Below are 17,647 nucleotides of genomic sequence, written 5' to 3' on the forward strand. Positions count from 1 at the left end.
TTATTTCTATATATTTTATGTGGAGATATCACCTCAAAATGTTCCCAAACAGGGGAAAATATTATTTTTCTTACTCCATCGCAAAAAAAAAAAAAAATAAAAAATCTCAAGAATCTCAAATAGAATGTACCAAACTCACAATAACCCAACACCACAAAATGTGAGGGGGAATCCGTTGCGTTTCTTTGGTCGTTATAATTCAAATGGTAAATGGTAAATGGTCACATTTTTCTATAGCGCTTTTCCACCTTCAAGGCACTCAAAGCGCTTTATCGCGCCCCAAATCCACGAACTGCTTCCTGAACCGGTCACGTGGTACGGCCCGTTCGTGAGGCTTCGAACGTCACCACATACGTCACCGATACGAGCCTCGATACGCGCTTCACGAAAGCCTTTCTGGATTACTCGGCACACGCTTCGAAGCCTCAATACGGACGACATATCACTACTGTTTATTCCTTCTGTAAACCTAAACTATAGTGCACACTTAACAAAGGTCACTGCACTTCACATCTGCGTCTGCGTCTGTGTCTGTGTCGTACAGGACATGGCGGCTCTGAACGAGGAGAACCTGCCCATGTGGCCGCGCTGTGGCATCATGGCGCTGGTGGCGGCTTACCTCAACTTCCTGAGTCAGATGATCGCGAACTCTGCTTTCTGCCAGCACGTCAGCAAGGTAAAGACCCTCACGCAGACACAACGAATAACCTGGTTTGTGTGACAGGCTGAAGTCTGTAATAACATGTAAGAGCTGAGCTGTGCGTGTGTGTTGCGCAGGTGATTGAGCTGAGGACTCTGGACGCTCCGTACCTGCTGCCTGAGCACATCTTCAGAGACAAGTGTCCGTGAGTGTCTCTCTGGAGCTGTAGCGTCATCTCACATCAGCACGTTTATGATTCTGTGTCGGGGCTGGTCCAGAAATCCAAAGATCCACAGGCTGTGATGTAAACTTTGGTCAATCTCGATGATAAGGCACAACTGGTCAACAGGTCCTAACTTGGCTCACAGCAGAGAAGCATTAGGGTCTGGTCAAGTGGTAACGGAGGGAAACGGGCAGATTTTTTTGACATTCAAATGTCTCTTATTCAGAAACTAGAGGGACTATTGAAATAAGTAAAGTATCAGAATGTAGGAAAGAGTTACACTCCAACAGGGTCAAGTTAAACCTGTGATATTCTTTCAAGCTGTTGACAAAAATTTTAAAAAACTCATGTCGGTAACGGAGGGAATGAAATATGCAGCACTTTTTGGGCAATAAATCCAAACAGTGAAAACTCTTGGTTCTCACGTACATATCCTTAACAAACTGGTTTGAATATTTGCTTCATATAGTTTTCTACCATATGGTACAAGATTAGGTTGAAAAACCTCTTACTTTTTTTGATTTTTTATTAAGAAAGGTCATGGTAACGGAGGGAAAAAGTAACGGAGGGAAAATTGTGCATGTACCTTCATCAACATTTCAAAGATGGAATAACACAAGATATGATGAAATACATCCATTTATTTACATGATTTTCAGGTCTTTGAAATTTGGGAAATAATTTTTTGTTCCATGTTTCATACATGGTCTGTTTAAAACGTATGTAACTTTAGAACCAAAAATGGTACAGAAAAAAGGTCAACAGTTTCATAAACTAGAGTACATATGTATCTGTTCAATACATTTTTATATCAGATGCATTAACTTGAATTTTTGGCCTTGTTGTTTACTTCTGCTTGACCGGGCTCATTACAAGAGCAGAACAGACCTAAAATTCTAAACTTTTGTTACGTCCAGTTGAGAGAAAAGCACAGACAGCTTCCCTGTCCACAAATCCACAAAGTGCTTCCCTCTGCATGTTTTCACAAACTAACATCCTCCCTGTGTCTGTGAGGGAGTGTAGTCCTCTGGGACATGTTTATTCAACCTTAAATAACTTAAAGAGAGTCAGGGCTGTGAGCATCAGTGATCTACTGTCTTTAGGAAATATCACAATATGTATCTGTACACTTTTACCTGCTGTCACTGTGACTCTGCTCAGGGACTGCACATGAAAAGGAGCCTGTAGCTAAATCTAGTCTGTGCTATACAGTACTTTTATTGTGAAATGTCAAACCACAGCTGCTCTGTGATTGGTCTGTAAAAAACAAAAGACAGACGCACAGACAGAGCAGGGTCTCAGGATCACTACAGTTTTAGTATTTATGGTGATGGGACCAGTAATTCTGGATAAATTCACATTTAAAGTCTGGACTGAGTTTGTACGATGTATTAAACCCAGTACGTACGTGCTTTACCGCTCGTGGCAGAAACATGTGCGCGCTGTAACGTGTGGCAGTGTTCCGACGGAGAACACTAACTATAGCCCTTAACATGTGCTCTGGGAAGGCTGAGAGACGAGCGAGACTTGATGATTTCCACTGATACTTGGTTTATTACACATTTAGAAACCATACGATGCCAGGTCTGAATCACACATGAAATAGAAATGAGTCCGTTTAAAATCGGTACCGCACATGACTTGAGTCGTAGAGCACAGAGGTGTGTGTCCATTACACAGCACCGCAACAAGCGAGTGACCTGTGACCTTACAGTGTAATAAAAATAAAAGGGCGCCGCCACATGGTGCAATCAGGTATTACAGTATCAATAGTAATATAAATGTAGTGCTGACTGTTACAGTGCGTTAACGTTATCAACAGAAACATGTGCGATGTCCTGGTCATCGTGCTGGTTCGGGGATTTCATCAGGAGAGTGTTGAATCCTCTTCAGTACCGCGTGTTCATACTGCCACCTGATTGGCTGTAGACCTGTCGATTAAAATGCACTTGTCTTGCCATCAAGATAGCCTAAAGTCTAGACTGTGGTCTTTTGATTTTTGGTACAGCCCGAGCAGGTCCAGTCTGAACCCTGTCTCCTTTCTGCTCAGTGGAGTGAGCATAAAGCTTTTCAAAGAAGCACGAGGTCACAGACCAGTGTTCGATCAAAACAGAAATAGAAAAGAGAAATAGAAATACTTGTTTTCTTCTTTTCAGTCTTAAGCTTGTGCAGACAAAAGAAATTCTCTCAAAAATCCATAGTAAATGTGTGTTTTTTTTGTAGTGCTGTCAATCCATCAAACGGATGAATCACACTAAATGTGACATTCTAAACATGTTTGCACATTTTCAGAAGTTTGTAACAGAAGGAGACAAACACATTCAGAGCTTCAGTCTGGAGACGTCTCGTGAATGTTTCTGTAATCCTCAGCCCACTGATGGACTTGAACAGATTGGACATGATCACTATTAGTCCTGGTCTTTTGTCTTATGTGAGTCGTGTGTCCTCTGTCCTTTTGTCCCAGTCTGCCTGAGACTCTGGAGAAGGAGGACACACAACTGTACTTCCAAACCTCTGAACTGGCCGAATGTCTGTCAGGACCAGGCTACAACTCCGAGAGACTGTCCATCCCCTACGTCCCCCAGGTCACAGGTAAGACCGTCCCCAACACGTCCCCAACACGTCCCCAACACGTCCCCAACATGTCCCCAACACCCCAACATGTCCCCAACGTCCCCAACATGTCCCCAACACGTCCCCAACACGTCCCCAACACGTCCCCAACATGTCCCCAACATGTCCCCAACATGAACCCAACATGAACCCAACACGTCCCCAACATGTCCCCAACATGTCCCCAACATGAACCCAACATGAACCCAACATGTCCCCAACATGTCCCCAACATGTCCCCAACATGTCCCCAACATGAACCCAACACGTCCCCAACATGTCCCCAACGTGTCCCCAACATGTCCCCAACATGAACCCAACATGAACCCAACATGTCCCCAACATGTCCCAACACGTCCCCAACACGTCCCCAACATGTCCCCAACACGTCCCCAACACGTCCCCAACATGAACCCAACATGTCCCCAACATGAACCCAACATGTCCCCAACATGTCCCCAACATGTCCCCAACACGTTCCCCAACACGTCCCCAACAACGTCCCCCACATGTCCCCAACATGAACCCCAACATCCCAACATGAACCCAACATGTCCCCAACATGTCCCCAACACGTCCCCCCCCCACACGTCCCCAACATGTCCCCAACACGTCCCCAACACGTCCCCAACACGTCCCCAACATGAACCCAACATGTCCCAACATGTCCCCAACACGTCCCCAACACGTCCCAACACGTCCCCAACACGTCCCCAACACGTCCCCAATGTCCCCAACATGTCCCCAACATGTCCCCAACATGTCCCCAACATGTCCCCAACACGTCCCAACATGAACCCAACATGAACCCAACATGTCCCCAACATGTCCCCAACATGAACCCAACATGTCCCACGTCCCCAACATGTCCCAACGCGTCCCCAACATGAACCCAACATGTCCCCAACGCGTCCCCAACACGTCCCCAACATGTCCCCAACATGTCCCCAACGCGTCCCAACACGTCCCCAACATGAACCCAACATGAACCCAACATGTCCCCACATGTCCCCAACGTCCCCAACATGTCCCCAACACGTCCCCAACATGTCCCCAACACGTCCCCAACACGTCCCCAACGCGTCCCCAACGTCCCCAACATCCCCACGCGTCCCCAACACGTCCCCAACACGTCCCCAACATGAACCCAACATGTCCCCAACATGACCCCAACATGTCCCCAACATGAACCCAACATGTCCCCAACGTGTCCCCAACACGTCCCCAACGCGTCCCCAACATGAACCCAACATGTCCCCAACGTCCCAACACGTCCCCAACACGTCCCCAACATGTCCCCAACGCGTCCCCAACACGTCCCCAACATGTCCCCAACATGTCCCCAAGTCCCAACACGTCCCCAACATGAACCCAACATGAACCCAACATGTCCCCAACATGTTCCCCAACATGTCCCCAACATCCCCAACATGTCCCCAACGCGTCCCCAACATGTCCCCAACATGTCCCCAACACGTCCCCAACATGTCCCCAACACGTCCCCAACATCCCCAACATGAACCCAACATGTCCCCAACATGTCCCAACATGTCCCCAACGCGTCCCCAACATGTCCCCAACATGTCCCCAACCCCAACGCGTCCCCAACATGTCCCCAACACGTCCCCAACATGAACCCAACATGAACCCAACATGTCCCCAACATGTCCCAACATGTCCCCAACGCGTCACCCAACACGTCCCCAACATGTCCCCCAACACGTCCCCAACACATGTCCCCAACGCGTCCCCAACGCGTCCCCAACATGTCCCCAACATGTCCCCAACACGTCCCCAACATGTCCCCAACGCGTCCCCAACACGTCCCCAACATGTCCCCAACACGTCCCCAACACGTCCCCAACGCGTCCCCAACATGTCCCCAACGCGTCCCCAACACCCCAACACGTCCCCAACATGAACCCAACATGTCCCCAACACGTCCCCAACACGTCCCCAACGCGTCCCCAACACGTCCCCAACACGTCCCCAACATGTCCCCAACACGTCCCCAACACGTCCCCAACACGTCCCCAACACGTCCCCAACATGAACCCAACATGAACCCAACATGAACCCAACATGTCCCCAACATGTCCCCAACACGTCCCCAACACGTCCCCAACACGTCCCCAACACGTCCCCAACATGTCCCCAACACGTCCCCAACACGTCCCCAACACGTCCCCAACATGAACCCAACATGTCCCCAACATGAACCCAACACGTCCCCAACATGTCCCCAACATGTCCCCAACATGTCCCCTATGTCCAAAACCTGAGCTTGACAGATCTTAGAAGGGACGAGGGTGGGCCTGGTTACTACTTAGATGTGAGACCATTGGGAATACCGGGTGCCACAGTGGGAATATCAGGTGTTACAGTGGGAATACCCGGTGCCACAGTGGGAATATCAGGTGTTACAGTGGGAATACCGGGTGCCACAGTGGGAATATCAGGTGTTACAGTGGGAATACCGGGTGTTACAGTGGGAATACCGGGTGTCACAGTGGGAATACCGGGTGTCACAGTGGGAATACCGGGTGTCACAGTGGGAATACCGGGTGCCACAGTGGGAATACCGGGTGTTACAGTGGGAATACCGGGTGTTACAGTGGGGATATTAGGTGTCACAGTGGGAATACCGGGTGTCACAGTGGGAATATCGGGTGTTACAGTGGGAATATCGGGTGTTACAGTGGGAATATCGGGTGTTACAGTGGGAATACCGGGTGTCACAGTGGGAATATCGGGTGTTACAGTGGGAATATCGGGTGTTACAGTGGGAATACCCGGGTGCCACAGTGGGAATACCAAGAGCCACAGTGGGAATACCGGTATCAGGTCTCAATAACCATTGTTGTGTCTTTGGGCAAGGTGTTTTGGCACCCACGTTGCCTAGTGTGAATGTGGTGTGTGTGAGTGTGTGTGGTGGTGTAGAATGGGAGCCTTGGTTTCACCAGTTTGGAGTGAATGAATAATGCTCTGTTAAGCGTCTTTGACTGTCCAAAAAAAAAGTTAGCTGGATGAAGTAGAACCGTAGTTACAAACATAACTCTTGTTTTTGGTGTCAACTGAACGAGCCTTTCTCCTGTCAGTGCTGTACACTGTGGGCAAAATCCTGCACCGCTGCAAACAGACATCCAGAGGTACACAGCCACGACCTGTAGGCCCCTAAAAGCTTCTTACGGCTCCTGTAGGCTCCTAAAGGCTCCATTTAGGCTCCTGTAGGTCTTCCTTTGCACCTGTAACAGCCCATGAACCTTCACCCTGCAAACCGAGATCCAGAGGTGCACAGCCACATCATGAGGGCCGTCGTAGGCTCCTGTAAACTCCTAAAGGCTCCTGTAGGCTCCTGTCAGATGAGTCACAGAGCCACATCCTTGTTTCCTGTAGACTCCTGTAGTGCTGCCTTAGTGAGACTGGGAGCAGAGTTTAGTGTAGCTTTAATGTCACATAAACTTTCTACCAGAAAACTGACATGAAGACGTGCAGAGCTGAGCACAATCCGTGTATCATTCGATCATTTGTTTTTCAAAATAAAACCAAAAATAAGAAAATGAAAAAAACTCTATTTTCTTTATTATTTGTCTTCAAAACCAAAATGAAAAACAAATAACGATTTGTTTTTTTCAGTTTTCGATTTTGTGTTTAAATGAATAAAGTTAAAAAACGGATAACCACCGTTTCCCGTTTCCGTGACTTAAACTGTGAAGCCGGAATTTTGCGCTGCATACAGACTGAAACAGGACTAAACCAGGACTAAACCAGAACTGAACCAGGACTAAACCAGGACTAAAACAGAACTAAACTAGAACTGAACCAAGGACTAAATCAGGGCTAAACCAGTCTAAATACTGATCTCAATCCTGGTCTCAGTCCTGGTCTCAGTCCTGGTCTCAGTCCCGGTCAGGGTCCTGGTCTTGTCCCGCTCTGGTCCCGGTCTCAGTCTCAGTCCCTGTCTCAGTCCCGGTCTGGTCACGGTCTCAGTCCTGATCACCCGACAGTCTACACGAGCGCACGAGTCTGGGTTCAGTCCTGACCTGGTTTAGACCTGGTTTAGACCTGGTTTAGACCTGATTTAATCCTGTTTTAGTCTTGGTTTATTTTGAAAAACAAATGAACAAATGACACACAGATTCTAGCGCCCTTTGCCAGCTTCCCCTAGATGTTCTCCAGGATGTCCACATGAGGCTCCCGTTGACTCCTGTAGGCTCTTGTAGCTTCCTTTAGGCTCTCGTAGGTTCCTTTAGGCTCTCGTAGGTTCCTTTAGGCTCTCGTAGGTTCCTTTAGGCTCTCGTAGGTTCCTTTAGGCTCTTGTCGGTTCCTTTAGGCTCTCGTAGGTTCCTTTAGGCTCTCGTAGTTTCCTTTAGGGTCTCGTAGATTCCTTTAGGCTCTCGTAGGTTCCTTTAGGCTCTTGTAGTTTCCTTTAGGGTCTTGTAGATTCCTTTAGGCTCGCGTAGGTTCCTTTAGGCTCTCGTAGGTTCCTTTAGGCTCTTGTAGTTTCCTTTAGGGTCTCGTAGATTCCTTTAGGCTCGCGTAGGTTCCTTTAGGCTCTTGTAGGTTCCTTTAGGCTCTTGTAGGTTCCTTTAGGCTCTCGTAGGTTCCTTTAGGCTCTCGTAGATTCCTTTAGACTCTCGTAGGTTCCTTTAGGCTCTTGTAGGTTCCTTTAGGCTCTTGTAGTTTCCTTTAGGGTCTTGTAGATTCCTTTAGGCTCGCGTAGGTTCCTTTAGGCTCTCGTAGGTTCCTTTAGGCTCTTGTAGTTTCCTTTAGGGTCTCGTAGATTCCTTTAGGCTCTCGTAGATTCCTTTAGGCTCTTGTAGTTTCCTTAGGCTCTTAGGTTCCTTTCGGGTCTCGTAGGTTCCTTTAGGCTCTAGATTCCTTTAGGACTCTCGTAGGTTCCTTTAGGCTCTTGTAGGTTCCTTTAGGCTCTTGTAGGTTCCTTTAGGCTCTCGTAGGTTCCTTTAGGCTCTCGTAGGTTCCTTTAGGCTCTCGTAGGTTCCTTTAGGGTCTCGTAGATTCCTTTAGGCTCTCGTAGATTCCTTTAGGCTCTTGTAGGTTCCTTTAGGCTCTCGTAGGTTCCTTTAGGCTCTTGTAGGTTCCTTTCGGGTCTTGTAGGTTCCTTTAGGCTCTCGTAGATTCCTTTAGACTCTCGTAGGTTCCTTTAGGCTCTTGTAGGTTCCTTTAGGCTCTCGTAGGTTCCTTTAGGCTCTTGTAGGTTCCTTTAGGCTCTCGTAGGTTCCTTTAGGCTCTTGTAGGTTCCTTTAGGGCAACTTCTGGCTCCTGTAGGCCTGTCTTAGTGAGAGCAGACTTTAAACAACAGGACTAAACTAAATCCAGTTCTGACGTTGTCTTTTTAACTTTTTAACTTTCCTGTGCCGGTCCTGGACGTGTGCGTGGTAAGTGTCCGCATGTAGAGGGCGCTGTCGGGTGCCCATGCTGGATGTGGTTGGCTTCAGTTCTTGTGTCTTCTGTCTGACATTTAAAGGGCCCACATTACGCTATTTTCTGAGCTATGCGAGTTTAGAATCTTGTTTCTTCGTCACAAACAGACCTGGAGTTGGGTTTTGTTTCAGAGATGTTTAACGCACAGACCCTGCAGATGTTTTTGAGGAGGTAACAACAGCCTAACAATAAAAGTAACAAGAGACAAGTTTGCGTAATGTGGGACCTTTAAGAGACCACCTGCAGAATGACCTCAGTGCAAATATATCTGTATTTCTTCATGTTTTGAACGTGGGAGATGGTCGAGTCGGTGTTGTTTACGCATCAGACAAATGAAAACAGAACAAACAGAATCAGTTCAACTCCGGAAAACTCCAGTTCTTCTCGCACTGCTCCACAAAGACTTAAAGTGCCTATGACAGGTTAGACTGCTTATTTTCATCTTCACTCTCATCATTTTACATATTTTTTTCTTCACAAAGTGTTTCTTGAATGGTGTAAAACTGTCATTTTTATTGACAACAGGTTTTATTCCACCAACACAAGCAGAAACAGTCCAAATCTGTCATACGCACTTTAAGTAACAAGGACTTCAAGAACCGAAAGCCAGTTTGAATGGAAGACGATGCATGTCTACTAACAAAATAATACTGCATTCTCTGCATCCGTGTTCATACTGGCGGTGGTGTAATGTCGGGACATGGCCTTGCCTTGCTCGGACGTGGACAAAGCCGTGTGCTCAGACTGTGCTGTGTTTCAGATGAAGACCGTCTGACCAGGAGGAAGAGCTTTGTGGACACCATCTCTCTGCAGGTGGACATCATGTCCAGCAGTCTCCCTGACAAGGTAAGAGCCCTGACCCCAACACTCATCTTCACAAGTGTTTCAACAGAGAGCATACGGTGCAGCTGATCTCATCTACATTCCCCGCAGTTGTGATGTTAACTGGAGGCACTGCACAGACTAAAGCTCTGTTGATTTCTGAAAGTTTGATTTCAACCTGAGCTTTGTTTAACCTCCTAGGACCTGAACTCTTGCATGGCTTTATTGATTTATCTTTGTTCTTTGGGCTGACTTGAACCTGATGAGTGTAAAAAAGTTTTAGAACACCCTAATTTTTCCAGTTATTTATTGCAATTCAAGTCGTGCAAGTCCAATAAAGAGCTCGAAATGGTACAAAGGTAAAAACTGAACAGCCAGAGGTAAAAAAAAACAAAAAAAAAAACAAAGATAAAAGATACAAAACACAAGTCCAAGCTCTGCCAAAACGACCTCAGAAAAAAAGAACAAGATGGTAAAACTTGAAAACATGAAGTGTCCAGCAGCACAGTGTCCAGACTTAAACCTCATGGAGCTGGTTTGGGATGAACTGGACAGAAGAGTGAAGCGACCGACAAGTGCCACACATTTATGGAAACGTCTGCAACAGACTTGGGAAGAACTTTCTGAACAATATTTGATTTTTACTGTAAAAAGAATGAGTTATATCATATATCTGCCAAAGGTGGACACTTGCATGAATCAAAAGTTTAGAATATGTTTTGGTCAACAGTAAACAGTGAAAAACTAGAAAAAGATTTTAACACAGTGAAGTCAGAATTTAATAATGATTTGCAAAAACTATTAAAAGCCTGAACAGCCCAAAATGTGTTGGACTTGAATGTGGGCGCCAGGTCCTAGGAGGCTACCACAATCTGAACAAAAAAATGATTAAAAACAGAAAGACTAAATTGCAAGCACTGTGAATATTTTTATATAACTGACCTGGTGTTTCCCTCCTTAGTCTCAGCTGGCAGAAGAGATCACGTTTGAGACGCTCAAGAAAGCCATCGGTAAGGACAAGGCCTATATCAGACCAGGACCCAGACCTAGAACCCAGGGTGGACCTAGACCCAGAACGTAGAACCCAGAACCAGAACACAGACACAGAACACAGGAGGACCCAGACCTACAACCGAACCCAGGACACTAAACAAAGGACACAGACCTCGAGACCAGGACCAAACCCAGACACAGGATAAAACTTAGACCTTGACCTTGAACCCAGGACCAAATCCAGATCTAGAAACAATCCCAGGGCACCAGACGAAGGACGCAGACCTCGAGACCAGGACAGAATCCAGACACAGGGTAAAACCTAGACCTAGAACCTGAACCCAGGACCAAATCCAGATCTAGAAACAATCCCAGGGCACCAGACGAAGGACGCAGACCTCGAGACCAGGACCAAACGTAGAAACCAGACATAGGATAAAACCTAGACCTAGAACCTGAACCCAGCACTGAACCCAAACCCAGGATAGAACCACAAACTAAATCTCAGACTCAGGATCGAACTCGCACCTAGAACCCTGACCCAGGACCAAATCAAGGCCTAGACCTCAGAGCCCAGAGGCAGGACTGTGCAGAGTCTGTGCAGAGTCTGAGCTTGTGTTCTGCTGCAGACACCACAGGGCTGGAGGAGCAGGAGAGGGAGAGGAGACGTCAGCTCATGGAGAAGTTCCAGAAGGCCCCGTTTGAGGAGATCGCCGCTCACTGCGAGTCCAAGGTCTGCGGGAGCTTTATCGACCGCTCGTTTTAGATTGTGTGTTCATGTTCTACTGAAGCCTGACCCTACAAATGCGCGTGGATCATATTTAGCCCTCTCAAATATTCAAAGCAAACTCAGTGTATCTAAAAATGTATGACATAGATGGAGCTGGTTTGTCAAAAATAATTGTAAGAAAACAAGAGAATAGGATCAAACTTTGTGACATGATAAAGTTGAGGGTTGGAGAAGAGGCTGTTGCGTTTTATTGGATTGTCACATTTTATTTACTGTTGTGTGGTTTGTGTTCTTGTTCTGACTTGATGCTTGTGTTTCAGGCGACCATGCTGCACGACAAACTGGCTCAGATCTTTGAGCTCACAATACGGTGAGTTTTACAGAGCACAACTTTTACAGAGCATGAGTTTTAAGAGTTTTAACAGAGCAGAGTTTTTATTTATTTAAGCACAAATTTTGTGTTTAATTGAATAATGGAAAAAAAACGGATAGCGGCCGTTTCCTGTTTCTGTGACTTAAATTGCGATGTCGGACTTTTGTGGCATTTTATTTTGAAAAACGAATGATACATGGATTTTCTTTAAACTAGCAAGCAAACTTAAAAATGTTAACCCACGAAGCTGTTTTTTATTTTATTTGATGTGTGTGCAGTGTGCTTCAAATTAAAGGTTGTATAGAGGATTTTCCAAGGAACGAGAAATCCAGCGACTGTTTGTCCTTTTTCAAATGTTGCGCATGCGTGAAACCACCCCCCCTCCCCTACAGCTCCTACGTAGAAACGCCTCCTCCCTCCTCCTCCTTACGCCAGAAACAGGTTTGTTTACAGCCGGTGCTGCACATGACTTGTAAACAACTAACTACAGTGTTGGTTAGGCAAGACGGAGAAGTGAGGAGCGGGGGGAGCGGGTGTGCGGACATTTCGTTCGCGGACGAGAAGTGAGGAGCAGGAGAGAGGAGAGAGGAGAGGGGAGCGGTGCGCGGAGATTCCGTGCCCGGAGAAGTGAGGAGCAGGGGGAAGAGCGGATCGGGCAGCGGGGAGAGGAGCAGGAAAGGGGTGCAGAGAAGGTTGCGCGGAGATTCAGTGCGAATGAACTAGCTACAACACGCAGCAGCAAGCGGACTCTTTCTTTGCCTTGAAAATTACGTTTTCAGACATAGGATATCGCTTTCGTGTCCTGAAAAACGTTTGTCTAGCTCTTGGAAATAAAGTACGTTTTCATAATAAGCAGAAGTTTCCTGTCCAGGAGTAATTTGTGGACCAGTGCGTCAGTCTTTAGACCCTGCGTCTGCTTCAGTCGCGCCATCGCTGGAATGAATCTTCAAGAATCACCTTAGTTTGGCTTCGCTGCTTTTCCCCTTGTCTTCTTCTTTCAGTGACCTCAAAAACGGACTTTCTTTTGCGGCTAACTGCTCCTGGATTCTTGTCGCCATTGCAACAAACTTTGTGCGAACTGCGAGGAAGATATAGGTCAAAAAAAGCCGCTAAGAACTGTTGCGTTGGTGGAGTAAACAGCGTCTGTGCGTCTTGCGTCTGTGGACTGCGTGACAGGCGTACGTAAAGCCACGTACCGGCGCGCAGGCAAGTCAGTTACACTAGAAACGTAGGGAGATTGATTGACAGCCTGTCAGCTCACAGATAACGAGGCAGTGTCGTTATCTATTGGCAAATGTTTAGCCCCACCACGTCCAGAGTTGATGAATTTTTATTCTCTTTTTTTTGGTCATCATAATTACAAGGCTACTGCACCTCTATAATCTATCATTGACAATTTGAAACAAAAAAAATCCTCCATACAACCTTTAACTGCAGTTCAATTGACAGTTCTCTCTGAGGATGTCTTGGTTGTGGCCCTAAACAACCATTTAGTCTGTTTCTGCCCCGGTCTTACCCTGAGTACATGACTTTACAGTGTACGGAACAGGAGGGTCTACTCTGCTCATTGAGTCTTTGTAAATCATGTTATTATAAACCAGATTCTGTGATGCAAAACAAAGGCAAATTATAATTCAAGTAATTCTATTCATGTTGTGTGTGTATGTTCTCTGTAGAATACATGAAAATCATACCATTTCTTTTTGGAATATGGATATAGACAACTCATTTTGTATCTACATTTTTAGTCATAGTTTTAATCCTCAAGTATTACTCTGATGAAACCTACAACAACATACATTAGTTGAGTTTTAAATAAATACCATATTTTTTGGACTCTTAAGTCGCACCAGACTATGAGTCACACTTTTTGGGGGATATTTCATCTTGAAAAGTCAAGTTCTAGTAAAAACAATAGAAGAGAGAACAACAGACTGTTAAAGTCACATATGAACAGTTCTTCAGATAAACTATAACATAAACAACAGAACAGAACAAGTTTAACAAACTCTCCATCTCACTCCAAATCACTAAATCCATTCAATTCTTCATCCTCGGTGTCACTTCTGAACAACTCCACGACCTCCGGAGGTAAACAGAGCGCCACTTCCTCAGCATCAGTTCCAGTTAGAATTATTCTGGTCTTTCTGAATCCCGACAGGATGGTTTCAGTGTCACTGAAGTCCAGACTTTGTCCATCCATCCAGTGACTTCCAGGAAAGTTTCATGGTGCATCCTCCCGGTGTCACAAGTTTCTCTCTCACTCCAAACTTTCTTTCTGCTGCTCGATTATCGTTTTCAGCTGCAGATTTCACGACTTGCAGTTTGTGATCTGCAAAATCTGGCTTTCTTTTTGGGGGCATTTGTGTTCAGTCTTCTCAGTCGTCTTTATAAGTTTGTTTAGATGTTAAATTGTTCAGTGGTGCAGAAGTAATGGTGCGATCGACTGACATGATACAGACAGGACAGAGGCTCTTTCTGCAGGAGACATGCGCAGTAGAGCCAAGTGACAGTGGTACAGGAGGAACAGGAGCAGCAGATACTCACACACAAGACTAGAACCTCTCACCGCTTCAGTTTGAAAACTTTAATATATAAGTCGCAGGAAACACCCAAACCGTGAAAAAAAGTGCCACTTATAATCTGAAAAATACGGTACTCTTTAGAGACTAACCTCCGTCTCTCTTTTTTCTGTCCGCAGCCCTCCCCCCAGCCCGTCTGGAGTAAACCTGTCCAGCGGTCACCCCCAGCACCAGTCTGTCCCCGTGTACGAGATGAAGTTCCCCGACCTGTGCGTCTACTGACCACTTAGCCCCGCCCCCTGCAGGCTGCGGCGCGCCCCTTCCAGACACGCCTCGGCCGACCGCAGGACTCCGCGCTGTACATAGCCACCGTTGAAAAAAGCACTTATCATCACTTTATGTCTACAGCTCGCAGACAGTGACATTTGAATCTAGATCAAATTCTTTTAACATGCTTCCATCTGAGCCATTGAACGCACCACCAGCCCCGCTTGCGGTTCAGTTAAATCCTCGAGTCTTGACGCACAGATTATTAAAGCAGACATATTGTGCAAAGTTGACGGGAGTTTTCCTCCTCACTGACGCGCTGAAGTTGTATTTAAGAGAGATTCGTGCATTTTTGAGTCGTCGTTATTCTCCTGTTTTCAAGACAACGCGGGTGTAGTGGGCGAGGGGACGACGAAAGATAAAAAAACAAAAAAAAAAAAACTAAAATAAAATAACTACAACTACAACTTAAATGTCAAACCGGAGCTATTGGGAATGGTGAAAATAAACTGCATAAGCTCATGAAATCTGCACTACTGTCCTATAGAGATCTAAACCAGGACTAAAACAGGTCTAAAACAAGACTGAACCAGGACTGAACCAGGTTTAAACCAGGTGTAAAACAGGACTAAAACAGGTCTAAAACAAGACTGAACCAGGACTGAACCAGGACTGAACCAGGTTTAAACCAGGTGTAAAACAGGACTAAAACATGAGGACTAAACCAGGACTGAACCAGGAGGAATAAACCAGGAATAAACCGGGACTGAACAAGAAGTAAACCAGGACTAAACCAGGACTGAACAAGGACTGAACAAGGACTAAACCAGGACTAAACTAGAAATAAACCAGGACTGAACCAGGAGGAATAAACCAGGACTGAACTAGAACTAAACCAGGACTAAACCAGGACTAAACCAGGACTAAACTAGAACTAAACCAGGACTAAACCAGGACTGAACAAGGACTAAACCAGGACTAAACCAGGACTGAACCAGGACTAAACCAGGACTAAACCAGGACTAAACCAGGACTGAACCAGGACTGAACCAGGACTAAACCAGGACCAAACCTGCACTAAAACAGGACTGATCTCAGGACTAAACCTAGTCCTAAAACAGGACTAAATCAAGACTGAACCAGGACTAAAACAGAACTGAACCAGGACTGGGTGTCGGGATGGGCCTGGGGATGCACCTATGTAGACCGTCGGGTGACCACAGGAGAAAGAACCGGTGCAGAGTCGCCCGATGGCGCTTTGTGAGCTCCCTGCTCCACGAGCTCGGGGTTCTCCCTCTGTCTCAAGTCCAAGATTAATCCTTGTTTAGTCCTGGTTTAGTCCTGGTTTAGAGTTCATGTGTTGTAGTCTATTATTTATGTTCTGTAGGTGATTATAAACGCATCATTTTGAGTAAAAAATCATCAAATATTACAGATTTTTACTGGATTGACACCTTTATTTTCGTACTGAACGTGATTTTTTTAGTTTTTTTTTTTTTTAAAGGTATGTAAGTGGGCGGGATTAATCACATCGATGACGGATGACGTCACGAATCGCGTACCCCGACTTAAAAAAAATCCCCACTACACCAGTGCTCCAATCTAACCACCTTTTCACCTCCACTGTGACACACGCGCTTCCTTCTCCAATTTTATTTTCTTAATCGGTCATTTTGGCACAAGTTGAAACACTCCGCCGCTCTCTTGCATGACGCCGATCTCCAAACTCGACGCTTTGTTGTGATGACGTTTAACTCGTTTTACTGCGATTTAAAAACTCCAAAAGCACAATATGTCTTCTTTAAAACACCGACATTATTCTTACCACGAATAAAACTAGACTATAGATTTAAACAGAGCGCTAAACAGTAGAAGTCCTAGTATTGCAAGTATTCGGTGTGAGTGTATGAGTCTTATTACGAGCTTTTGAGAATTTCTTGCCGTGTCAAAACCTCTAGTGCTCAGGTCGGTACGTGACGATGGAGCGACAAGTGTGAAAAACGTGTTTTCGTGTATGCATTTAGTGTGTCCAAGGGCTGCACTCAGCAATAAAACTATCTTACACTTCAGAATGTAAACGCGGCAAACGCTTAAAGACGCTAAAAAAAAAAAAATACCTTCAATGAATATTTGGAGTTTTGACACTTTACAATTTTACATCTAAACTCTCTGTAATGATAATAATGAGTCTTAGTTGTGAGAAATATGCAACAAAAACTAAATTCTTAACAGCTCACTTATCAAATAGAGTATAAATATAATCTTTGTAAATGCAGTAGTCGTTTCCGAGGCCGTAGATGTATCCCAAAGCAAATATCGGCGCAGTAAATGCAATTCCTCGCTATCTTAAAATGTATAATCCATATATTCTACTTCAAAAATGATACGCTTGTTATGAAATTGCTTGCATAAAAACATTGCATTCGTATATATATATAAATCAGGCTGGATGCACCGATCAAAATCAAAACTCTGGTTACGTTCACGATGTTCTAGAAATTGGAAGTCCGTAAATCTGAAATACTAATCTCGTGGAAAATGTAATTCCTTCTGCTTTACGTGTATTTGAAATTTTTGGTTTTAGTAATTCAGCTTTGAGTCAGTTTTTGTTTCGTTTATTGCTGACCTTCTCTGTACTTTGAGGGGTGTAGTGGACATGGGACACGAGGGAACGTCGTCCATCCGCTTTTCCCAACGTGAGAAATAAAAAAAATAAATAAATATAGAATAGTTTACAACTTAAATGTCAAACTGGAGCGACTGGCAATGGTGAAAACAAACTGCACAGGCTCATGAAATCTGCACTACTGTCCTGTAGAGACCTGAGACATGAGGGACCAGGACTGAACCAGGTCTAAAACAGGTCTAAAACGGGTCTAAAGCAGGTCTAAATCAGGCCTGAACCAGGTCTGAACAAGGAGGACTAAAGCAGGAATAAAACAGGACTGAACCAGGACTGAACCAGAACTGAAAAAGGACTAAAACAGGTCTGAGCCAGATCTAAACCAGGACTGAACCA

General features: G+C 45.5%; 1 protein-coding gene across 2 annotated transcripts in view; it reads left to right on the forward strand.

The window, feature by feature from the left end:
* The window catches only part of efr3a (EFR3 homolog A (S. cerevisiae)), a 123,974-nt gene extending 108,032 nt beyond the window's left edge, over window positions 1-15,942 (forward strand). For both annotated transcript variants that reach the window (XM_055151456.1, XM_055151455.1), the window contains 8 exons: window positions 545-676; window positions 778-845; window positions 3,328-3,455; window positions 9,682-9,767; window positions 10,705-10,753; window positions 11,366-11,469; window positions 11,787-11,836; window positions 14,541-15,942. In XM_055151456.1, the coding sequence (XP_055007431.1) occupies window positions 545-676; window positions 778-845; window positions 3,328-3,455; window positions 9,682-9,767; window positions 10,705-10,753; window positions 11,366-11,469; window positions 11,787-11,836; window positions 14,541-14,643 (720 nt within the window). In that variant the 3' untranslated portion in view covers window positions 14,644-15,942. The remainder of the gene's footprint in view (window positions 1-544; window positions 677-777; window positions 846-3,327; window positions 3,456-9,681; window positions 9,768-10,704; window positions 10,754-11,365; window positions 11,470-11,786; window positions 11,837-14,540) is intronic.
* Window positions 15,943-17,647: the final 1,705 nt, after the last annotated feature.

Source organism: Boleophthalmus pectinirostris, unplaced genomic scaffold, assembly GCF_026225935.1.
Source record: "Boleophthalmus pectinirostris isolate CB_2022bp ecotype Guang Dong unplaced genomic scaffold, ASM2622593v1 HiC_scaffold_16, whole genome shotgun sequence".
Lineage (NCBI taxonomy): Eukaryota > Metazoa > Chordata > Actinopteri > Gobiiformes > Gobiidae > Boleophthalmus > Boleophthalmus pectinirostris.